The sequence below is a fragment of the Mesoplodon mirus genome, assembly GCF_964341445.2.
Source record: "Mesoplodon mirus genome assembly, chromosome: 5".
Classification (NCBI taxonomy): domain Eukaryota; kingdom Metazoa; phylum Chordata; class Mammalia; order Artiodactyla; family Ziphiidae; genus Mesoplodon; species Mesoplodon mirus.
This window is the reverse complement of record NC_138980.1, coordinates 184,584,550-184,609,078: the sequence shown is the minus strand read 5'-3', so window position 1 is coordinate 184,609,078 and position 24,529 is coordinate 184,584,550. Positions and strand designations below refer to the sequence as shown.

Sequence of the window (24,529 nt, the reverse complement as noted above, 5' to 3'; positions counted from 1 at the left end):
GATAGTCTTGCCAGTCAGATTTCTCAGGAAGTCAATTTAGAAGAAAATTTCTTGGGTTGTTTGAAAGAGAATGATCTTTTTACACTAAATTGTATTTACTGGCTGACTGTTAGACTGAGCAAAAATCTAAGTAACTCTCAGCATCTGAGAAACTGCCTAGTGGTGCATTTCTTCTAAGCTCCCCTTTCCTGGTCCAGGGAACCTCTCAGCTCTGCTGGATGCAGGATGGAGGGAGAGTGACCCACAGGGGCACAGCCCCAGCACTCCCCATCCCCAGCTCCCAGCACGTCCCTCCAGAAGGGTGGGGGCTGCACTTCTGGCCCCTTTTCCACTGAGGAGAGATGAATCAAGGCTTCCCTGTGCTTCCACATGGAGCAGTGGTGCTGGGAAGAAGCATCCAATACCCGTGGTGGCCTTGTAAAAAGGGGAAATTTGTGCACAGAGACAGGCATAGAGGGAAGATGATGTGAAGAGACACAGGGAGAAGATCACCGTCTACAAGCCAAGGAGCCAGGCCTGGAACAGATCCCCCCACCCTCAGATCCCAACCCACCCTGCCAACACTTGATTTCAGACTTCCAGCCTCCAGAACAGTGAGACCTGTTTCTAATGTTTAAGCTGCTTGTTTTGTGGTATTTTGCTGTGGCAGCCCTAGTAAATGAAAACACCCACCATAACATTGCAAGTAAATTCCCTGTTTCTCCACCTTCTGTGAGAAGATGACTTTTCATGACTGCATACAATTTCATCACGGAGACAGCGTGTACTCTTAAAATGTGTTCTTACCCTGGATGATGACCTTTATAATGGGCCATGGTCTGCTTTTGTGATTCTGAAGGTGAAGAGGTCATGTGCGTGTGTGCAGTGCTCCTGGGGCAGAGTGTCACTTACCTTAGCATCTAACTGACTCAACAGCGACTCAACATGAGTCAGCCTGACTGTTGGGGGCTTAATTGAACCCTAACGTTAGTAGAGGCCGTCAAAGGGACATTCGGACTCAGCGGAGCCCATGTTCTCCCACTGGCACGGAAAGTAAAGAGCCTTGTCTTGTTTTTGTGTATTAGTTCAGAGAGTAGTTGTAAAGAAGGGCGAGAAGAATTACTGTAGTTTTTGCAAGTAAGATAAGTAAAAATGAGAGACATGAATGGCTATAATTGTTAGTAATCTTAGGTGAAACAATGTTAGCTTCCATTGTGTTACACATTATTTAAAAATATTCCATCACAGATGAATTATTTTTCGAAGTAATTTGAATTAAGAAGAGAATATAGCTATTTTTCAGATAGATACAACAACTCTACTAAGCATCTAACCTACCTCTGTACAGGTGAACTCAGGCTGGCAACTGGTTGCTGTGAGAATAAATAAAAATCAGTAAAATTGTAAAGGAAGAAATTGTCGATGTTGAGGTTATTTGTTCAGAAAATTCAAGTTTGTTATAGTTGATTTCAAGCAATGGTGTCTCAGGGGCTTCTGAGGCCTGGGAAAGGATCTCACTGGTGGGATAGTATCTTTCCTCCCGACCCATGTTACATGTACAGAGGTGGCTTCATTTCTCCTAGTCAGGAATGGGATTGCTGGGTCAAATGATAAGAATATATTTAAGTTTTAAAGAAACTGCCAAACTACTTTCCAAAGTGGTGTCACTTTAAATTCTCATTTTCCTTTCCACGTATTAAGACATCCAACTCCTCTACAGGTTCACCAACACTTGGTATTGTTAGCCTTTTTAATTTTAGCCATTCTGATTCATGTGTAGTGGGGTCTTATTTTAGTTTTAATTTTCATTCCCCTAATGCCTAATGATGTTGACCATCTTTTCGTGTGCATATTTGCCACCCATATATCCTTTTTGGGGCAGTTTGTTCAAGTCTTTTGCCCATTTAAAAAACTGGGTCACTTTTCTTATAATTGAGTTTTGAAAATTCTTTATATTCTGGATACAAGTATATGGTTTGGAAGTATTTATTCCAGTCTGTGACTTATATCTTTATTTTTGTAGCGGTGACTTTTGAAGGGCAAATATTTTAAATTTGGATGAAGTCCAATTTTTCATATTTTTCTTTAATAGTGCTTTGGTGTCATATTAAAGAAAACTTTGCCTAACTCAAGATCACAAAGATTTTATTCTGTTTTCTTCCTAAAGTGTTGTAGTTTAGCCCTGAAATTTAGGTCCAAGATTGATTTTGAGTTATTTTTTTGTATGCTGTGAAGTAGGACATTAAGTTCATTTTTTTTTTTCCTTGTGGGTATCCAATTGTTCCAGTATCATTTACTGAAAATACATTTCTCCCCATTGAATTGCCTTGGCACATTTGTTTAAAATTCCATTTACCATAAATGTAAAGGTTTTATTTCTGGAGTTTCTATTCTGTTTCATTGATCTCTATGTCTATCCTTATGCTGGCAACCATACAGTAGCTTTGTGGTGAAATTTGAAGTCAGATTGTCTAAATCCTCCAATTTGGTTCTTCTTTTTCTGAATGATTTTGGCCACTCTAAGTCCTCCGAATTTCCACATACAGCTTGCTATTTCCTTAAAGAAAAAATCTTGCTGGGAATTCAATGGGGATCATGTAAGTTTGTAGATCAATTTGGGGGAAATTTTCTATCGTGACAATATTGAGTGTTCCAATCCATAAATATTGTAAATCTTTCCATTTATTTGGATTGTGTCTAATTTCTCTCAGCAATAGTTTGTAGCTTCACATATAAAGATTTTGGGGCTTGTTTCGTGATTTTATTATTTTTTGATTCTACTGTGAATGGAATAGTTTTCTTAATACCATTTTCAGACTTTTCACTGCCAGTATACGGAAATGTAATTCAGTTTTTAACATTGATTTTATATCCTACCACCTTGCTAAGCTATCTTATTATTTCTACTAGCTTTTCTGCAGATTTGTTAGATCATGTTTCCTACAAATAAACACCGTTTCATTTTCAAATCTATATGCCTTTAACTTATATTTCTTGCTTTACTGCACTGGCTGGAACTTTAGTAAAATGTCAAATAGAAGTTTGGAATGGACATTCTTGTCTTGCTCCCAATCTTAAGGGGAAAGCCTTCAGTATGAATTAAGTATGAATTAGTTGTAAGTTTCACCAGTGTTCTTTATCAGATTTAGGGTGTTTTCCCCCCTAGGTTGTGAAATTGTTTTATCATAACTAGATGTGTTACTAGCAAATGTTTTTTCTGATTGATTGATGTGCTTGTATGTTTACTGTATTTTATTTTATTAATATGTTTACTACATTAATACGTTTTCAGATGTTAAAGCCAACCTTGCATTTCTGGAATAAAGCTCACTTAGTCACAGTGTATAGTTCTGTATATATGTGACTGCATTTGGTTGGCTAAATTTTGTTAATGATATTTGCCTCTGTATTCATGAGTGATATTGGCTTATGATACTCTTTTTTTTTAATGATACTCTTTTTTGATGACATTATCTGGCTTTAGTATTATGTACTAGCCTCACAGAAATGAGTTGGGAAGTATTTCTTCCTCCTCTATTTTCTGGAAGTTTGTGCATAATTGATTTAGGTTTTTTTCCCCTTAAAATAACAGTTAGAATTCACCAATGAGGCCATTAGGGCCTAGGATTTTCTTTGTGGAGAATTTAAAATTACTAGTTCAGTGTCTTTACTTGTTATATGACCATTTGAATGTTCCATTTCTTCTTGAATTGGTTTTGGTAATTTGTACCAACTAAGTAGAATGGTAAATCCCTTTCTTAAGTAATAAAGCAATATTTCAACCTTAGAACACTTACAATTAAGTATAGAAAAGTTTAAGAGACCCAAACCCATAATGTTATATTTTTGCATTAGAAAGTCACCTGTGCATTGGTAATTTGGAATTTCATGTTCTTAAATGCCAAAGATAATGTGTTCTCCAGTGCAGGAGAGAGAAAGGTTTCAAATCTCAGAGTCTTAGAAGATCTGCCTGCTCTTAGGAGTTGAGCTTGGCCTCCTTCTCTCCTGTTGGCCACCAAATGGATATAATAATGTGTCCAGGAGAGTCTTAGTGAGATTTAACATAATGATCAATGACAAGTGTCCATCAGAGTGGTGACCACATGGTCAGGACTGGCAGCAGGTGTCAAATGGGACTGTCTCAGGCAAACTGGAACATAGGGTCACCCTGGCTTTAACGACAGCAAAGGAAAACCCATGGACGCCTGCTCCTGGCTTGCAGTGAAGGTCACCTTTGGTGGTTGGGTCTGGGGTGGGTGGGCAGGATGACAGTTTCCACGAAGTTGCTTCCGAGCTTCTAGTAGAAGTTGCTAGCACGAGCGCAAGCAAGGAAAAAGACTGCTGACAACTTCACTGCTGCTAAAGGTGGGTGCTGACCCTCTTGCTATTTCTAAATTATTACAAGGATCCACCTTCTCTGATGCCCTCCAGGCTTCGTGGTGAGATGAAGCTCCTCCACAGAGAAAATAAAGTCACCAGCAACCTTCAGAAATTGGCATAGTAGCAACGCCTGCTCACAAGTAGCCTACCAGAAACCCCTGGAGCATCTGACCTCTGGGAGGGCCTACAATGAGTCAGCCCTGCAGGCTTGATCCTGTGAAGTTATGGAAATGATATGGCACACTCACATCTCACACACACATCACACATGCATCACACTCACACACACACATCACAAACACATCACACACATCACACACTTCACACACTTCACACACATGCATCACACACACACTCACACACACACACAACACAAGCCTCACAGTTAAGAGTACCTCTGCCCCTCACTTTCTCTTCTGTTCCCCACCTACCTTTGTTCCCACGTAAGGGGCATCCCTGGGAACCACATAAATGCTTCAATTCATCAAACAAGCGATTCCAAATACTGCTCTGCCCTCATTCTTGGAGGGCCTGAGACCCACCTTCGGCTCTGACCCCCGTGGTGAGTCTCACGCTGGTGGCCGTGGGCTTACCTTTGATGACGAGGTGTCCTCTGGCTTTACGGTGGTGGAGCACAGACCCAGGTGCATGGAAGTTGGCAGGAAAGCCTTGGGCTTCTTTCTGCTAGGATGGGGCAGGCGGAGGGAACACTGAGGTCAGCGAGGAGGGAGCTGGCTGGGGGCAGGAGCGCACGCGGGGCGGGTAAGGCTGCAAAGCCTCACGCCAGCGTCAATGCTGCCGTTTCCTCCTTAGAGCAGCAGCCCTGGGAGGCCGTGTGAACGCTCGATGTAAAACAGCCTGCAGGGGCTGTGCATGTAAAGGACCATGGCTGCTTGCCAGTGGGATGCCAGGAAGACGGGCTTCGCCCCACTGAGCCCCCCCAGGACAACTGCACTTGCCAGTTTGTGAGCAGCAGCGGTGCAGGGGCTCTTTACAAGTGCACAGTGACGTGCCTCGGGGCCACAACATTGCCACTTTGTGGCACTTTCCCGCAGGGGCTCCAGGAAATGAATACGGGAGGCTTGTCTTTGATGCCCAGGTAGGTCAGTGTCATCACACGGACCTCCACAAACCGAGGAACATGGAAGGGGGAAGTTGGGGAGGTTTGAAGCATGAGGAGGACTCGGCCCCCCGCTACCGACTTAGAGATGGAGCGTGAGGACGGGACTGGCTCTGTCAACATTCCAGACCCACCTTCTGCAGAGGCCACTGCCCCAGGAGCCCTGGCGGCTCTGTGTGAAGTGCCAAGCAGAGACTGATGCGCCCGCAGGCGTGTGACTGCGGGAACCGAGAGTTCACACGTCGTCTTTGCCACTAAGCCTGTGGGGATTTGCTGTGTAGCAATGGGAACTGGCACAGGCCACGCCTCTAAAATCAGACAGGAAGTGTCTGCCTGTGTGTGGTCCTCTCCCCACTTTATTTTCGTCCTAGCTGGTCAATTTCTATCAATATAATCTATTCTATTTACTGTTCCACGGCAGGCAAACAGTCCAGAACAGAAGAAACACTCCCAGTAAACTGGTCTGATAACTGCTACTAGAGACACACTTTACGAAGTCCCACAGTGTTTTCCACCAAAACACGCCTGTGAGACACTTCAGTGTCTTGTGATTTAAACATATTCCCAGGTTTCTAGGACCTACTCCAGCAAACTTTCCCCCAAATCAGGCTGTGTCTACTCGTCAACTGTTAGGTTGACTCCCAGGTCACCCCAGGAACATTTCTGCAGCAAAAAAAGGTCATTGGTGTTTTATTGCCCATTGGGTCTGGAGGGCTTGTAAACTTGTATTTCGTTGCATCACACTTCTCCCACAATCAACCCTTTCAATAAAGGGATGCAAAAGTGAAGACTAGATTGAAAATAAAGAATAGTATTCCAAAAATGAGGAATACGGTACATTCCAAAGTTGGCATGATTTATATTCATAAAAATCATTATTTTTTCTGTTAACAATGTTCACAATATATGGAGTTTTTAAAAAAGACTTCTAAAGAGTTCTACAGTATGATTATAATTTTAGAAAAAAACCCATCATGTATACAATGCACACAAAAAATATTTAAAAGGAAGACCTAAAAGATACTAATCAAAATGCCAGCAGTGGCACTTGGTGGAGGGGGGCAAGAAGGGATGTTCGTATTTACACTGGGAAGTTGTGCAGTTTCCAAATTTTCTATAATGCATATGCATTGATTAGGCAACCTGAAAAAAACCTAGGTTTTTGTCTTGTTTCGGTTTGGTTTTCGAGCTCAGCTCACCACGCTGATTCCAGGTACGCTTCAATCCTTCTTGCCAGAAAGAAATAAAAGAAAAAATATTCTTAGATTTTATTTAAAGGACCATAGACACTTGAAAGTGAAATTCAAAATGACTTAGGTTGTCACAATACTAGTACCAATCAGGTTTCTAATAAATTTAGAAACAAAAATAGTGGGCTATTTGAAAAGGAATGTTCTTTCACACTAAACTATATGCCCTGATTATTAAACTAAGCAAAAACCTGCAGCAATTCTCAGCTTTTGGGGAATTGACTAACGGTGCACTTCTCCTTTTCTGAGTCTCTCTGCCAGGTGAGCTGTGGCAAGGGAGACGTGAAGTCCCCCAGGACCCCTGGGCCAATCTTCCCTGCCAGGAACGCTGGAGCTTCCCCTGCAGGTTTCCGGGAAGAAGGAGCCCTACTACGGTGTGCCCGGCACTTCCAGCCCCTCGATTCCCCACCTCCCCACCCGCAGACTGGCTTCCTGGTCTGCTCCCCACACAGACGCTGAGCTGTGAAGGTGGGGAGGCAGGCTTTGTGCCTCCCACGTAAAGTGCACACCTAACGTAACTCCAGTTCAAACTCCAGGTTTCTTGGAACTGCACAAAATGATCTTCAAGTTTATATGGAAAAATAAATACAGGAAAGAATTGTCAAAAGTAATGAAAAGCAAAAATCTTAAGAGGGGCATTCACCTACTAGATGTTAAAAGGTAGCTAAATGAAGTCCTATCGTGAAAAGAGCACAGTGTCCTTAGTAGCCTCAGCAGAGGGACAGACTGGTGTCCAGAAGCAGACAAGCCCAGCGTCTGCGGACGCTCGGGGTATCAGGAAAACGGCCTTTCGATTGGATGAGGAAAAGTGGACCATTTAATTAATGAGGTGGCAACCAACAGTTATGCTGTAATAAAATAACCTCAGTAAATACAAAAATAAATAGAAGATGGTTTAAAAGCCAAATGTAAAGAAAGCAAGTAAAAATTACAAAAGTATTAGGAAAGAATATGGAGGATGTTCCTTGGGCTAAGAAAGACTTTTTTTTTTTTTTCAGTACGCAGGCCTCTCCCGTTGCGGAGCACAGGCTCCGGACGCACAGGCTCAGCGGCCATGGCTCATGGGCCCAGCCGCTCCGTGGCATGTGGGATCCCCCCGGACCGGGGCACGAACCCGTGTCCCCTGCATCGGCAGGCGAACTCTCAACCACTGCGCCACCAGGGAAGCCCGTAAGAAAGACTTTTTAAAGCAAGCCAGTTAAGAGGAGAATATAGCTGCTCTAGGCAGATGACGACTTACCCCTGCACAGACGATCTCAGGTCGTTATCCAGCTGCTGTGGGAGATAAAGGAAAGTCATAAAATGAAAGCACGTTGTTGACACTTTCAGTTGATTTGCAGCAGTGGTACCTAAGAGTCCCCTGGGTCCTGGGAAGGGACCTCACGGGAGGGGAGGGGGGCACCCTCTCCCGCACCCTTACACATGTGTGCGCGTTTCCATTTCTCTTTGGCAAGAGACAGGGAGTGGGGTGACTGGGTCACTGAGACGTATATATTTCACTTTTTAAGAAAATGCCGAACCTCCTTGCAAAGTGATGTAGTTCCGCATCCCCACCGCCATCTACAGCCTCACCGACACTCGGGGCTGGTCTCTTTGATTATGGCCACTCTGATGGGCATGTGTGATGTCTCACTGTGGTTTTCATTTGTGTTTCCTTAACGATGAATTATGTTGACCATCTTTTCATGTGCTTATCTGCCACCCATAGATCCCCTTTGGTGCAGTGTGTTCAAATCTTTTGCCCATTTAAAAAGCTGGGTCGATTTTCTTATAATTGAGTTTTGAAATTTCTACACATTTTCTGGGTACAAGTCTATGATCTGCAAATAATCATTTGTGTCTGTGGCTTTTATTTTCATTTTCTTCATGCTGGCCTTTGAAGAGTGGATGTTAATTTTGCTGAGCAGCTGAAGAAATGGGCGGCCTGAACGGAGTCGGCCCTGCTGACTCAACCTTGGGGAGAGTGAGCTCGGAAATGACACAACACACACGTGCACACTACATGCCAAACTCACGCACAGGCACATACAGCCACACACACACACACCAACACAGAAGCGAAGGACTGTGCCTAAGTGGTCCTAGCTGCAAGGTGACCTTGGGTCTTGTCCCGGCCCTGCATGAACCTGGATGGTGAAGCAGAGAGACGTCCAGTACCTGTGACAACTCGTTTCCTTGTGGGGTCACATCTCTCTGCACTGCCGGGGGATTCCAGCTCTGTTCTTCTTCGTCCTGCTTTAGGTAATCATATGTGCTCAGCTTCTTGGCCCCTAGAAAGGAGGACGGAGGCAAGGGGCAGAGTCACCCTCCATGAGCTGCGCAGCGGCCCCGCCCTCTGTGTCCGGGGCGGTGGCGGCTGGTTCCCAGGCCACCCCAAGCCCGGCTGGCCTTGGGCCGCGGCCAGCAGCGGCCCACCAGCCCCGTCCCGGGCAGGGGAGCCATGGCCCTGCGTCCCTCACAGGCCCGTAAAGCCAAGGTGGACGGGGGAGTGCTGAGCCCAGCTCCGTGTTAATCAAGGTGAGATACCAGCTCCCACACGTGGCGGAAGGACCCCAGGTTGTTAGCAGAAACTCTCAAACACGTTTGCCAGTAGAAAAGCACTACTAACGAAAGCATGCTCTGTGCCCGTTTCACTCGTGTGCCTTCGCGGAGGGGCCAACCTTTCCCTGAAAACTAACAAACGTGAGAGCAGAGGGTTGACCATCATTTCTGAAAAGCGAAAAGGGCCACCCACAGAAGCCTATTTGCCGCTTGAGGAGCAGACGGAGGGCCGCCTGCCCTCACAAGTCCTCACAAGGCCTCACAAGACCCGCTCGGCTGCTACCCCGCGGGGGCCCGAGGCTCAGAACCCCTTCCCCGTCCGCTTCCCTGAGGGTTCCTCCAAGGGCTTTTGCTTCGTTTGCCTTATCTTTCTTGATTAACTGCACACATTCCCTCAGAACCTGTGTCACACTTTGAGGATGTAAACTTGACCCTGTTTGTATTCTCGTGAAAATATTCATTCTTCCGTGTGGGTTTGCACAAACACCACCAAATCCAGACTGAGACACCCCTGCGTGCCTCCGGAGCTCACCCTCTTCTGAGCGCACTTCGCGTGAGGTGTGGCGATCGGACTGCAGTGATCAAGCAGAGGAGGGGACACGGACGCAGAGCCTCACACACCGCGTGGCCTGGGAGCTGTGGCCGGAGCCCGGCCTCACTGAGGAAGGGCCACCTGTGTCCACTCGCCTTGCAGGGCCCACCCGGCAGCTCGGGCCGCTGGAGGACCCTCTTCTTCCTCAGCATCTTCCGTGGCGCTTTCTCTCCCACTTGCGGTGCCCGGCTCTCCCTTGGGCCTCCGGCCCGAGGGTTTCACTCCGATTGCACGCTGAGCACTCGCCACTGCGCTGAGCCTGGACTGAATTCCGACTCGCCACTGCGCTGAGTCTGACCCCGCAGAGACTGAGGGGTCGCGAGGATGTTAAGTAGATACGTTCCAGGGTACTCTTACTGTAACTACCAATAGCTAAATCCCAACGTTTTCCTGGAAATCCATTCTTGGAGGTTCAAAGACCCTAAAATAAACCCACTCGGTCCTGAGTCCCGCACGTCTCCCCCTGTACAGGCCTCCTGTGTGTCCTCATGCTCGGTGACGGTGGCACCACTAGCCCCTGGACACTCCTGTCCTTACATGTCCAGCCGGCCACCGAGTCCTGTGGGCTTGACTTCTCCAGGCCCCTCCTCACTCCTGCGGACTCACCGCGTCCCATCAGCTGCAGAAGTGCAGAGAGCAGCGCTTGGGCATGCTCCGCCTGGACAGACGCAGCGGCCCCCGACACGCACCCCGGCCCCGAGCCCAGGGCCCTGCTGGCCCCGCCGTGCACGCAGGAGCTGGGGGAGCCGTCCGGGGCTTCCAGGGCGGGTTCTGCCCTCGTCTCTGGCTCAGCAGGGCATGGCGGGCGCCGGAGCACCCGGCACGGCCACCACAGGCGCCTTGCCTTCCCTTTGGGGCCGCAGAGGTTGGTGACGGTTGTGACTTCCAAACAAAGGCTTCACAGGGTGCGGGACAGGCCTCCTCCCCTCATTTTAAAGGCAGATGGAGCCTGCCCCGGGCAGCTGCCGTGCGGACACGAGAAAACCACCGGTTCTCCGTCAAGCGAGTTTGGTTAGTGGAGACGCCATCGCTGAGTTCAGTGCTCTTCGTTGTTAGGGTTTCTGGTTGTTGCTCTTCTAAACCTCCCTGCTCTTTTCCACAGTGTCCTGTTCCTGCCTCATGGATTCTGTTCCTTTTTCCGTCTCTGAACACCGTCCTGACCACTTCCTGAACCTCCTTTATGTTTCCCGCAGGACTTGGAACAGAACTCAGCCCTCCTGCCCCTCGCGGGGTGTTTCTTCTCTTCCTGTGACTTGTCCTTTGTGCTCTGAGCTTGTTTCTGGCGGAGGCTGCCTGCCCGGGGACCCATGTGAACACAGGGGCGAAGGCTGGCCAACACGGGGCAGCCCAGGGGGCACGTACTCAAGTAGAGGTGGAACACGAGCAGCTGACCGACCAGCACGAGGCTGGCGAGCTCAAGCAGCAGCATCAGCACCACGATGCCCAGGAAGACCGGGGCGCCCGTCCTCACAGGGAAAAGCGGAAGGAGCAGTAGCCACGTGTTCTGGTCGGAGACACCTGTGCCGGGGGGAGAGAGACGCGCATCCAGCTCCTGCTGACAAGGTCGAACCTCTCGTCAGGTGAGTACCTGGAGGCAGAGCTTGGCAGTGGGGGAGGGAACACCAGCCCGAGGGAGTGACTCCCTGCCCAGGTGAGCCCCTCCCTGCCCAGGTGAGCCCTTCCTCCTCGCCCAGGTGTGCTCTGCCTGGCCTAAGTACCCTTGCAGCCCCTCCTGACTGCGGTGGGTATATCACGATCCACTTTCTGGATCTGGAAGGTAAGGCTGGGAGAGGGTAACTAGGTGCCCAGGTCACAGAGCCTGACCCCGGCGTCCACTGCGCTGCCCCGCTGGGCCCTCCCCACTCTAACTAGAGCTGGAAGGTCAGAGCCCCCACCTGGGGCATTTCCAGGATACAGTCCTCTGTGACCCAAGGGGACCTGACACCACAGCCATGCGGCTTCCAACAATTAAGTGAAGAAAAACAGAGAAGGGTCATGTGCTGGCCAGTGAAGACCGAATTCCAGCTCAAGCGTCTTCACCCCACAACTCAGCCTGGACAGGTGCTCGACCCCGGGCTGCCCTACGTGGCCCCCCAGAAGGAAGGTGGCGGGAGGGGAGGCCCGGGCCCGGGCCCGGGCCCGGGGCAGTGCATACTCCCGTAGTGTGGGTCGGTGCGCAGCCTGGCGGGGTTGATGAAGTACTGGGTGAAGATGTACAGCAGCATGGCGACCACACACAGCAGTCCGGCCGACGCTGAGGCCACTGAGGCGAAGAAGTACCTGTGGGACGAGAGCCTGCTCGGGCGGCTGCACAGCCCGGGCCCTGGGAGCCAGCGGCACGCGCGCCGGGGCCCAGGGCAGTGTGCGCGACCCGGGGTCGCCCCTGCTGAGGGTGTGCCCCGGCCGCCGTCCCGCAGCCCGTCCCCCTCTGGCTCCCGACCTTTGGGCTTCTCTCTCCTGCTCTCGGGGTGACCGCACAGACCCACGGCCCCGGGGCCTCCCCTGCGGTTTCTGTTGCTCCACAACACGCACCTGAGATCTCACTCGGTCCTACAGGAGGGCCCTAACCCTAACACTAAGCACCCCAGCTCACAAGAGGGAGACGGAGGCTCAGACACGGGGCACGACTGGTCCAAGCCGGCCCCTCCCGGGTCCCCTTCTCCTGCTGGTTCAGACCCGGCTCCCTCCCAGCCACCACCAAGGGCACGGCCGGCCGGGGTGCTGATGCCAGCGCCAAGGAGCGGGGCCACACTGCCTTCGAAAAGCACACCCGTCAGGGCTGCGTGCTTCGGTTTTAGACCCAAATCACTGCTGCACTCTGCGCACAAAAGACCCCGAGAATGGTCTCCCCGTCCGAACAAATAAACCCTGGGTGGCAATTCCTGGAATACGGTTCCACTAAAACGCCTTCCTTTAGTCTTTCTGCTGTAATACCTTTAACATTTTCAGTGTTAAACAGTGTCTGTGGTTCACCTGAAGTCGCCGTGAGGTCCTGCCCTGAGGTCCTCCCCCAATGCCCCAGATAACCCCGCACAGGCCAACCCTGTTGCGTGCCAGGCCCCCCCACCCCGCCGTCCTGCCGACCCTGCCCAGTGGACATGGGGAGGCGCCCGCCAGGAGAGCCCTCTCAGCCAGCTCTGTGCTTGGAGCCGCCGTCGGGACCTCCTGGCCCCCTCGGTGCTCTTCACGGCAGGGCCACACCCCTCACCCGTCCCCACGGCAGGTGGACCTTGAGGTGCTCGGCCAGTTAGGAGGCCCCTTAAGGAGGCTCGTCCCGGAGGAGGGGGAGCAAGCCGCGTGAGGGGTGAGTGCCACCCCAGGCCCCACGTCCCAGGCGGGGAGACCCCTCACCAGTAATTCCTGCTCCCCACACAGTTGTTAAGCCATTTGCAGTGATGGTCGAAGCCTGAGACACACTTGTTGCAGGTGATACAATGTTTGGACTTCACATTCCTGGAAGGAAGGTCGGGAGGGGCCGCCCGTCAGAGCCCCTGTCTGCCTGCAGGGCCAACCTCACGCTGGGCGCCGTCACAAGGTACCAGGGCCTGAGGCCCGGAGGCTGAGTCAGATCCCTCCCGGCCCCTACTGACACCCTTGGGGCCCTGAGCAGCCCCGGGCTGGGATCCGGTCGGCGGCAGAGGCTTGTGTGAGACCCAAGGCCACAGCGCTCCTGCCCCGGCCTGGCGGGGGGCTGTGTGTCGGGGCCCCTGCTTCTCTGCAAAAGGGGCGGCGCCCGTCGGCTGCTGGGGACCAGGTGCTCCCGAGCCCAGCCCACCCCCGCGGGACGGCGCGGGGGTCCCCTCGCACGGCTGGGTACTCACACAGTGACCCTGCACAGGTGACAGTACTGCCTCTCGATGACATGTGCGTGTTTGGACCGGTCGAAGGTCGGCACAGACCGTGAGTAGTTCTTGAGGCGGACACTGGCTTCGGCCGGGTCGATGGAAACCACCACCAGGTGGGCCAAGATGTAGAAGAGCCAAATCCCGCCGGTCACCTGGGGGTTGTCAAGGACAGCTCGGCCTGGGCGGCACGCGCGAGGGGCCCACTCCGGGTGGCCGGGTGGCCAGGCCCCAGGCAGCCACGGGAGCCTGTGCCTGGCCGGGAATGGGAGCGGCCCCTCTGGCTCCTGTGCGCCCAGCAGAACCCGCCCGAGTCCTTTGCCCCTGAGGGACAGAGCAGGGCCCGCCGGAGGCCGTGGCCCTGCGACCCAAGCGGAGCTTCGCTGGGACAGCGGGAGAGGCCCGTGTGTGTCCGCGGGCACCGAGCCTGGCGCCGAAGCCAGGCTGTGGAGGTCCTTGGGGCAGGGAGGCCACACTGAGCGCACATGCCATCAGGAGAAGGAGGGAGGGAGGGAGGGAGGGTTCCAGTACCCCCAGTGAGCCTCTGTGGTGAGTGGGCCGGGGCTGTCTGTCTGTCTGTCTCTGTCTCTCGCTGTCTCCCCCAAGCCCAGGACCCCCCAGGCCCACTCCAGCTCCCACGCCCTCCAGGGCTCCCAGGGTAAAATCAATTCCTCAGATCCCACCCTCTCCACCTCCTCTTCAGGAACTGACACACGGTCCCCATGGAAACCAAACAGAAGGGGAGGAAGTGTCGGCCTGGCCTCCCCATCAGCCCTGCCCTGCTTCCCAGGATGGGTCTGAGCTGGGAGGGTTCGGGTTCACAGGTCCAGCTCCTGCGAGGGCGGCCTGGGCGTGGTGCGGAGACGCCTCTCTCCGCCCGCCCACAGGGTCTCGTGGCAAAGCCGCATGTGCACAGGGTCTACGGTGCCTGTACAGAGGCCCACCGGCAGTGCAGACTCTGAGCAAAGAGGCCCCTCTTCTGGGGTCCTTCTCAGGCTGCACCGCGTTGGGGGTCCAGGGCCTGCTGGCCCTGCCTGTAATGCTCAGCCGCAGTGGAGCCGCCCTGGGGCTCTGGGGCTTGTGCTCACAGGCGCGGTCCTGCCTGGACCAAGCATCCCTGCTGCACGGTGAGCCTCAGTGGGGAGCTGGTCTGGCCAAAGCTGCTTGGCCTCCCTTGTCCTCCAGCCTCCAGTGCAGACCCAGGGCCCTGGGTGCCAGGCGTGGGGCACCAGAGGCCCGGCCCAGCCAGGGGGCACAGAGACCACGGTGAGGGCGAGAGAGCCGAGGACCAGCCAGGCCAGGGGACCGACACAGGGAACGGGACTGACCAGATCCCGCAGTGACACCCTTCCTGTGGCCTGGACCTCCCTGCCCCTGCTGTCCAGCAGACGGAGCCACGCTCCTGGGCAGGGTGTGGGGCAGTGGGCAGGTGGTCAGCGGCCAGCCTGCACTGTCCCATCTGGAGATGCCAGCAAGGTCCGGGCACGCTGGTGCCCCTACGCCCGCGTCCCGAGGCCTGAGGCACAGCTGACACAGCACTGTTTGTGTGGTTGCTGTGGCAACGGGAGCGTGTCCTGAGCGCAGGACACAGGCGGGGGCACAGCCCGGGACAGGAGATGTGGCAGGAAGTCGCGCTGCGGCCCAGGTGCGGCCCTGCTCTGCGGAGCTAGAGTAGGCCGGTCCCCATCAGACGGCGGGGGGCGGGGCCGGGAGGGTGGACAGGAGGGCAGCTGGGAGGCTGGAGCCCAGTGTGGCCCAAGGGCTCTGTCCACACGTCCACACTCGGCTCCACACGAGACCGCCGCCAGGGAGGGCGGGGGGACAGCAGCCCACGCTCAGACCCTCAGCCTCACGGGGGAGGTGCCCGGGGGCCCAACCCAAGCCTGACAGGCAGCCCTGCAGAGCCCCTAAACCTGCAGGTGCCCGGGGGTTCCCGAGACCCCGATGCGGTGGGCCAAGCTGCCACGGCCCCTCAGACGTCACACGTCTGCCACAGGTACGCGCGTGGGCCCACCTGCCTGCCCGCGTCTGCGTTTGCCAGAGACGACCCGGCCACTCCCGCTGTCGGTCACACACTCAGTGGCCGTCACCGAGCCCCCAGAATAGAAGGTGCCACAGGCGGGGTGTCGCGCCCTCAAGCTGCCAGCTTTCACTTTCGATGTAATTTTATCTCAGGAGCGTCTTAGGTTCAAGTAAATAATAAAAAGAACCCGGTCTGCCTTCTCACTTCCCCTGCAAAGCAGGGCCCCGAGCTGTTCTGAGGACGCGGCGGTCCCCTAGCAACTATCTTTGTTCAGTAAACAAACAGCACCGGGCGCCAGCCCAGGATGCCCGCCCTGTCACACGGCCGCCTCGCCGGTCCTGCAGCGGGAGGGCGCGGCCCCCGCGGAGCTGCCCTACCGCTGCCTGGGTCCCAGAGGAGCCCCACCCCGCCCAGTGCTTTCCGCAGGCCAAGGGCGGCCAGGCTTCCGCACGGTGACCCCCACGCTGCACGTGCAGCCTTGCTGACGCTTCCCTGTCTCCACCGGGCCCACGGAATGCCACCCGGCTTCCTGAAATCCCGCGGCCCTGACCCGGGACACTGCTCTCCCTGCTCCTGGGTCGCTGCAGGCGCCGAGTGACGCTGGCGCGCCCTAGTGGCCAGAGCATGGCGCCCAAGTGCAGCTGCCTGGGCCTGAGGAACATCGCTGGGGCAGTGGCGGGTCTGGGGGGCAGGAAACTGGACCAGAAAACATGTCCTGAAGGCCGTCTGAGCTCTGAACAGCCAGGGACGCCATCCTGCATCCACCGCTTGGGACAGGCAGGAGGGGGCCACACAGACTGGGTGCTGAGCCACCCAGAGGCAAGAGGCCCACCAGGGGGCCAGGACTCTGGGAAGAAATGGCCGTCCACGTGGGACGGGGTGCACTTGACCCCGGGGCTCCTTGCTGTGCACAAAGCAGGTAAGCACTCACAGTGGCTACTGGACAAAGCACACAGGACACTCAAAAAGGCTCCAAGGGCCAAAACTCAGCTAAGTTTTGGGCCGAAAGAGAATGAAGATACAGCATCATAGCCAGCACATAAGCAAAGACCCACAGGTGAGGCTGAACTGTGTCCCCAAAAGATGTTGAAGTCCTAACCCCAGGAACTGTGAATGATTTTACTTGAAAATGGGGTCTTTGCAGATGATCAAGTTGAGATGAGGTCCTCATGGTGGGTCCTGATCTCATAGGACTGGGGTCCTTATAAGAGGAGAAGATCAGGACTCAGACACGCACAGCGGGACAACCCTGTGAGGACGCAGAGGTGGTGGCATCTAAAGCCAAGGGATGCCTGAGGCCACCGGAGCTGGGACAGGTCCTGGGAACTTCAGAGGGAGCACGGCCCTGCCAAACCAGTTGGACCTCTGGCCTCCATCTTTGTGCCTCCGTGCCTCTGTGCGTGTGGCAGAGTGGGTGCCCATATGTGTGGCTGGTTTGTGACTTGTGCATTGTATGTATATTTGTGTGTTTGTAGGTCTGTGTGTGCTTGCACCTAGGGGGGAAATTATAGCTTCAGATACGACAAAAAGAAAAAAGGTCTAAAATCAATGGCCTAAGTTTCCACCTTAAGAAGGTAGAAAAAACAGAACTTCCCTGATGGTCCAGTGGGTAAGACTCTGCGTTTGATCCCTGGTCGGAGAGCTAGATCCCGCATGCCGCAACTAAGAGTTCACTTGTTGCAACTAAAAGCTCCCACGTGCCACAGTGAAGATCCCACGTGCCACAGCAAAGACCTGGCACAGCCAAAATAAATAAATAAATGGATAAAGATAAATCTTAAAAGAAAAAAAGAAGGTAGAAAAAGAGGAAATTAAAGCCACAATACATTGAAAATAAATAGTAAAAATAAAAGCAGAAATTCAAAAAAATAAAACAGGGAAAATCAGTAAGTCCAAAAGCTGACTCTCTGAATAATTGATAAAAGCAATAAACCCTAGGAAGACTGATCAGCAGTGGCATCACGGCAGATCTTACAGATAACAGGAAATAGTGCAAATAATTTTATTCCAAGAAATTTGACAATTTAGACAAAATACTAAAATGTCTTGAAAAACATGACTTGCCAAAACAGACAGAAGATGAAACAGAAAAGCTGAAGAGCTCTTTTCCTATTCAGGAAACTGATCACTGCAAACCTTACCACAAAGAAATCTATCTCTATGACCTCGAGGGGAAAAAATGGGCCTCATCTGAGTGAGAGGCACTCCAGGCAGATGCCCTGCTTTTTCTGATTGATTGGGGCTCAGGGGGCCCCACATCTGCAAAACAACAAGTGTCAATCTTGGTAACGTCCCATGGGATTTTTTAGATGAGATAAGAAGAATGGTGGTGTGGAGACAAAAGTCTCTGTCAGATGCAAACTGGGGCATTCCAGTGAAATTTCATGATGTCTGGGGTTTTTAAAGATACTCAGTGTATGTGTGTGAGATATGAAACAACACTGGCAAAGTCTTAACTGGTGAAGCTGAGTACCTGGTAGCTGGGGTCCATCACACTGCTCTCTCCACTTCTTCAAAGCTGAAAGGCGCCACGATAAGGGGCTGGGAGGCCCCGGGAGACAGAGGGCCCTTCTTGGTCCTGACACCTCCCTCGCGCCCGATCCCCACCACTGACACACACCTGGCCAGGGGCACGGGGCAGCCTAGGAGACGAGGCAGGCAGTGTAGCCACAGGCGCAAACACCCCACTCTTAGAAGCTGGTTCCAATGCCCACATCGCAGCAGCCCAGCCTGTCCACTGGCTGTAACGTGTGGCGACCCTCAGTGTGAGGGCCGGGGTTCCTGGTGGAGTCCCGCGCCACCCCGACGCCCACCCCAGCATTCAGAGCAGACGTCTCTCGCCCAGAACACAGCCACCACACATTATCACAGACGTCAGCGCCTCGGCTCCACATAGGTGACCCTCGCGGGGGCACGCGAGCTCTTCAAGTCCTTATTAAAACCCACCAATCCTCTTGGACAGCACAGAGCAACCGCTCAGCCATGGTTGGGAAAGTGCGTGGCCCGTCTGCGGCTCCCCCGCTCCTGGGGTCTCTGTCCACCCGGGACCCTCCCACCCCTGCTGCCAGCTGGGCACCCTCTCCCGGCCCCAGCGCTGGTGGGCACTTGTAGCCCAGACCCTGAGGCGGCGGCGGCCTGGAGGACAGCTGTGGGGTTTCCAGCACTGTGACAGTGGGAGCCGGGGCGGAGGGCAGGTCTGACCACCTCTGCGGGTGGCCTGGAGCCAGGCCTACTGGAGGCCCCTCCGGGACCCCCTCGCCCCCTTAGATGACAGCAATGCCCCCAGTAAAAGGATACACTGTAGGCAATGTATCTCCACTCGGGTGGCAGGAAGGGAATGAAGATGCCAAAGGTGGTGAAGGTCAGGATCAGGAACACGATCCAGATCACGACCTGAAAGCAGTGGATGGGCTGCGACCAGCCATTCACCCTGGACCGCCTGGGTGGCACAGTCTCCGTGCTCTTCCTGGACATGGTTCCTCGGAGGGTGAGCCTCGAGATCCTGGCACAGAACGCCATCTGCAAGGCAGGACGGGGCATGGCAGGCCATGTTCTCCTGCCCTCGTGGCCCGGGGACTCGGGGTGGGACCCACGGCCCAGCATTGCCCGGGGCCCCGGTGACATCACAGCTGCGGAAAACAGCTCTTGGGGGGGGGGTGTGTGGCCCCCTGGATGAGGAACAAAGGGCACCCCCTGCCCCCCACCATGACCGCTGGGCGGGCAGCTCCCAGCCCCTCATGGCCTGGGGGCCACTTGCAGCAATGAGTCTGGGGGCTGGTTTATAGATGCACACGCCTCATCAGAAGACTCATGGGATATGGTGGACCCAGTGAGGAAAAGGTCCTCATCCCCGGGGAAACCGAGGGCGGGGCAGGAAAAGCCAACTTTAGCTGGTGTGATCATGTGACACTTTCATCCACCAGAAATCCTACAAGTTTCCCCTGTGGCAGGAGAGGCCACATTTCCAGAGTCCTGTGTTTTTCCTTCCACAGGAACAGGCCCTCCAGGGGTGGGAGGGAACCAGCCAGTCAGGTGGGCAGGGCCACTGGGAAAGGGAGGGACATGGCCAGGGAGGCTGTCGGGTGTTTGGGGGTGCTGGAGGGGGCAAGGATGTTAACGGCTGTTACAGGTGGAATGTTGAGGTTAGAAGGCCCCGTGCACGGCCTTCATTGTCTCTTCAGGAAGAAATGCACAGAAAATACAGCTGATATTAATGTGTTACTCTGGGAAGAGACAGAAATGTTGAAAAATATCCTAAGACTCTTTTTTTCTGTGAGCTGTGACTTCCCCTTGGGGATTGTCCTAAGAGCAGGTTTCAGCTGCTGGCCACAGCTTTTGGTCATCTGCTCTGGCCCTCTGGATGTGACGCCATGTGGACATCGGGACACAGCAGCCCTGAGTTTGCGTGGGTTTCATGAGCATCTAATAGCACATCTGTACAACACAACCAAGGCACCAGGGGTTCAGAACCCAGAAAGGCAGGCTTGGTATTGAAACATGATTCCCAGATGAAAGCATTCAGATGGAAGGGCCAACTAACAGAAAAGATGTTGCCAAAAATCAAACTCCAGTCACGTGCAAGGTCACATCAAGGGATTACTGCAGATCTTGAAACAGAGACGTGTGGAAGGGATAATTGTGAGAGCAAATTTAAGTGACACAGACACAATGTGTGTCTGTCAGGGTTTCCAGAAGAGGAAAAGGAAGAGGGCGTGAGAGAAACAAGAGAAGTGAAGCAATGTCCGCACTGCAAGGAGATTGAAGACTAAATTATCCTCCAAGAACCAGACAGTGGAAAGAAGACATCTACGGTGGTGAAAATGCGAGCTTCCAGGACACAGAGTCCTACAGGTGTCCCGGAAGAAGGAACAATGACATCACCTATGACATGATGTAACTGGCATTTATCAAGTTCAAGTGCTGAGTCTTCTGTCCTGAGATGGACCAGCCAGCCTGTCACTGAAGGTGAGATAGAGCAAGCCCCCAGGAGGCTTGGAGACTCAAGCGCACCCACTCACCTTTTCCCAGAGGTCTTCTGAAAAGATTTACTCCATCAGACCTGAGAGTCACCCTGACACCCCGGGCACTTCAAGTTCAGAATGCAGGGCCGAGCGGGTGGGTCTTCAGTGAAAGCCGGAGCCCACGGCGCTGGCCGTGCGGACACCCGCCAGCCCGTCAGCAGGCCCGCCATGTGGTGGCGCGAGGTGGCGCCCGGGCCCCCCCGACCCTGACCCAGGGCCCCCTGCACACACACCTGGCAACCGTGGCCTAAGTCCTTCCTCTCCAGGACCTGCGCTGGGACGTCGGGATCAGCTGGGTTGTTCCGACCAAGAGGACCTGGGGGAGGAGAGAGCTGATGGGGTGGAGGGGCCGCGGCCCACGCTCGTCCCGCGTCTCTCCTCGTGAGCCGCGCCCTGCGGCCTGAGCCCCGCCTCCCCGCGCGGCCGAGGGGACACGCGGGGTGACGAGGGCCACGCAGGGCTGCGAGCGCGCGTCATCCGTGGGACGTTCACGCGGGGCCGGGCCCTCTGCCCCGAGACGGGACTGTCCCCACCTTCTTGTCAGGCTCCACCTCCCACTGCAGCCTTGGCTTGTCCTGCCAGCTCCTCTGCGTTCAGCCCTCTGCCAGGAGCCTGGTCCCCCGTCGCCACGGCCACCGGAACCCTGCCGGTCGCTAGGCGACAGGCTCTCCTGCCCCAACCGTCCTGAGACACAGCTCCACACTGCTGCTGCACGCGGACACACAGCACACGCCACACACGCAGGCACGCACACACACCACACACACACACACCACACACACACATACACCACACACATACACACACACAAAACACACAATCCGCACATGCCACAGACACATGCCACACACGTCGCCACAAATACACACACCACACACACACACACAATCACACACGCCACACAGACACACAGCACATAGCACACACCACTCGCCACAGCTGCACACACTCTCAGGTTTCTGGGCTCATTTCTCACTGCTCAGTGTTTTCCAGGCTATTTCCTGGGCCGGGGCCCTGGGGCCATCTTGTGCCCCTGCCCACCCTGGGAACAGCCGCCTTCTCCCTCCGTGCCCTGTCCTGGTGCCACCTCCTCTGGGACATCCTGATTTCACTATAGGGCAGAACGCTGGTGTCGGGCTCAGGAAATTAGCCGTTTGGGGCATGATGGTGCCTGGGTCCACTTTTTGCCCCATTTTGGTTCCTGCATCTTGTTTTCCAGCCTCCCTGGGGCTCCAGAGTCTGTGTTTGGTGCTGGGATGACCCGTAAGGTCATCGTCACCTCCAGGCCCCCGACACGACCATGGCCAAGATTCACAGGCCGTGGTCACCATGGAAGCAGGGGGGGTCCCAGATCTCCTAACCTGTCCGCAGTGCGGACAGAGCCCCTCCCCAACCCCGTCCCCCATCTGTTCCCACCCCATCCACACTGCCCCCACCCCAAGAAAAGTGAAGCAATGTCCGCACTGCAAGGAGATTGAAGACTAAATTATCCTCCAAGAACCAGACAGTGGAAAGAAGACATCTACGGTGGTGAAAATGCGAGCTTCCAGGACACAGAGTCCTACAGGTGTCCCGGAAGAAGGAACAATGACATCACCTATGACATGATGTAACTGGCATTTATCAAGTTCAAGTGCTGAGTCTTCTGTCCTGAGATGGACCAGCCAGCCTGTCACTGAAGGTGAGATAGAGCAAGCCCCCAGGAGGCTTGGAGACTCAAGCGCACCCACTCACCTTTTCCCAGAGGTCTTCTGAAAAGATTTACTCCATCAGACCTGAGAGTCACCCTGACACCCCGGGCACTTCAAGTTCAGAATGCAGGGCCGAGCGGGTGGGTCTTCAGTGAAAGCCGGAGCCCACGGCGCTGGCCGTGCGGACACCCGCCAGCCCGTCAGCAGGCCCGCCATGTGGTGGCGCGAGGTGGCGCCCGGGCCCCCCCGACCCTGACCCAGGGCCCCCTGCACACACACCTGGCAACCGTGGCCTAAGTCCTTCCTCTCCAGGACCTGCGCTGGGACGTCGGGATCAGCTGGGTTGTTCCGACCAAGAGGACCTGGGGGAGGAGAGAGCTGATGGGGTGGAGGGGCCGCGGCCCACGCTCGTCCCGCGTCTCTCCTCGTGAGCCGCGCCCTGCGGCCTGAGCCCCGCCTCCCCGCGCGGCCGAGGGGACACGCGGGGTGACGAGGGCCACGCAGGGCTGCGAGCGCGCGTCATCCGTGGGACGTTCACGCGGGGCCGGGCCCTCTGCCCCGAGACGGGACTGTCCCCACCTTCTTGTCAGGCTCCACCTCCCACTGCAGCCTTGGCTTGTCCTGCCAGCTCCTCTGCGTTCAGCCCTCTGCCAGGAGCCTGGTCCCCCGTCGCCACGGCCACCGGAACCCTGCCGGTCGCTAGGCGACAGGCTCTCCTGCCCCAACCGTCCTGAGACACAGCTCCACACTGCTGCTGCACGCGGACACACAGCACACGCCACACACGCAGGCACGCACACACACCACACACACACACACCACACACACACATACACCACACACATACACACACACAAAACACACAATCCGCACATGCCACAGACACATGCCACACACGTCGCCACAAATACACACACCACACACACACACACAATCACACACGCCACACAGACACACAGCACATAGCACACACCACTCGCCACAGCTGCACACACTCTCAGGTTTCTGGGCTCATTTCTCACTGCTCAGTGTTTTCCAGGCTATTTCCTGGGCCGGGGCCCTGGGGCCATCTTGTGCCCCTGCCCACCCTGGGAACAGCCGCCTTCTCCCTCCGTGCCCTGTCCTGGTGCCACCTCCTCTGGGACATCCTGATTTCACTATAGGGCAGAACGCTGGTGTCGGGCTCAGGAAATTAGCCGTTTGGGGCATGATGGTGCCTGGGTCCACTTTTTGCCCCATTTTGGTTCCTGCATCTTGTTTTCCAGCCTCCCTGGGGCTCCAGAGTCTGTGTTTGGTGCTGGGATGACCCGTAAGGTCATCGTCACCTCCAGGCCCCCGACACGACCATGGCCAAGATTCACAGGCCGTGGTCACCATGGAAGCAGGGGGGGTCCCAGATCTCCTAACCTGTCCGCAGTGCGGACAGAGCCCCTCCCCAACCCCGTCCCCCATCTGTTCCCACCCCATCCACACTGCCCCCACCCCAAGAAAAGTGAAGCAATGTCCGCACTGCAAGGAGATTGAAGACTAAATTATCCTCCAAGAACCAGACAGTGGAAAGAAGACATCTACGGTGGTGAAAATGCGAGCTTCCAGGACACAGAGTCCTACAGGTGTCCCGGAAGAAGGAACAATGACATCACCTATGACATGATGTAACTGGCATTTATCAAGTTCAAGTGCTGAGTCTTCTGTCCTGAGATGGACCAGCCAGCCTGTCACTGAAGGTGAGATAGAGCAAGCCCCCAGGAGGCTTGGAGACTCAAGCGCACCCACTCACCTTTTCCCAGAGGTCTTCTGAAAAGATTTACTCCATCAGACCTGAGAGTCACCCTGACACCCCGGGCACTTCAAGTTCAGAATGCAGGGCCGAGCGGGTGGGTCTTCAGTGAAAGCCGGAGCCCACGGCGCTGGCCGTGCGGACACCCGCCAGCCCGTCAGCAGGCCCGCCATGTGGTGGCGCGAGGTGGCGCCCGGGCCCCCCCGACCCTGACCCAGGGCCCCCTGCACACACACCTGGCAACCGTGGCCTAAGTCCTTCCTCTCCAGGACCTGCGCTGGGACGTCGGGATCAGCTGGGTTGTTCCGAC

The 24,529-nt window shown here is 54.6% G+C and overlaps 1 protein-coding gene and 1 long non-coding RNA gene across 2 annotated transcripts; both read right to left on the bottom strand.

The window, feature by feature from the left end:
• Window positions 1-1,314: 1,314 nt before the first annotated feature.
• On the bottom strand, window positions 1,315-8,928 carry LOC309804802. The gene is made up of 3 exons (XR_014294169.1): window positions 8,887-8,928; window positions 4,953-8,004; window positions 1,315-1,352 (listed from the first exon to the last, which is right to left on the bottom strand). It is a non-coding gene; the product is annotated as an uncharacterized lncRNA (long non-coding RNA).
• A 109-nt stretch (window positions 8,929-9,037) lies between these two features.
• On the bottom strand, window positions 9,038-20,641 carry LOC309804559 (putative palmitoyltransferase ZDHHC11B). The gene is made up of 5 exons (XM_082621975.1): window positions 19,025-20,641; window positions 13,684-13,859; window positions 13,214-13,315; window positions 12,018-12,142; window positions 9,038-11,380 (listed from the first exon to the last, which is right to left on the bottom strand). Exons 1-5 carry the CDS (start codon window positions 19,349-19,351, stop codon window positions 10,980-10,982), a joined length of 1,131 nt encoding a protein of 376 aa, XP_082478101.1. The 5' UTR covers window positions 19,352-20,641; the 3' UTR covers window positions 9,038-10,979.
• Between the last annotated feature and the right edge of the window lie 3,888 nt (window positions 20,642-24,529).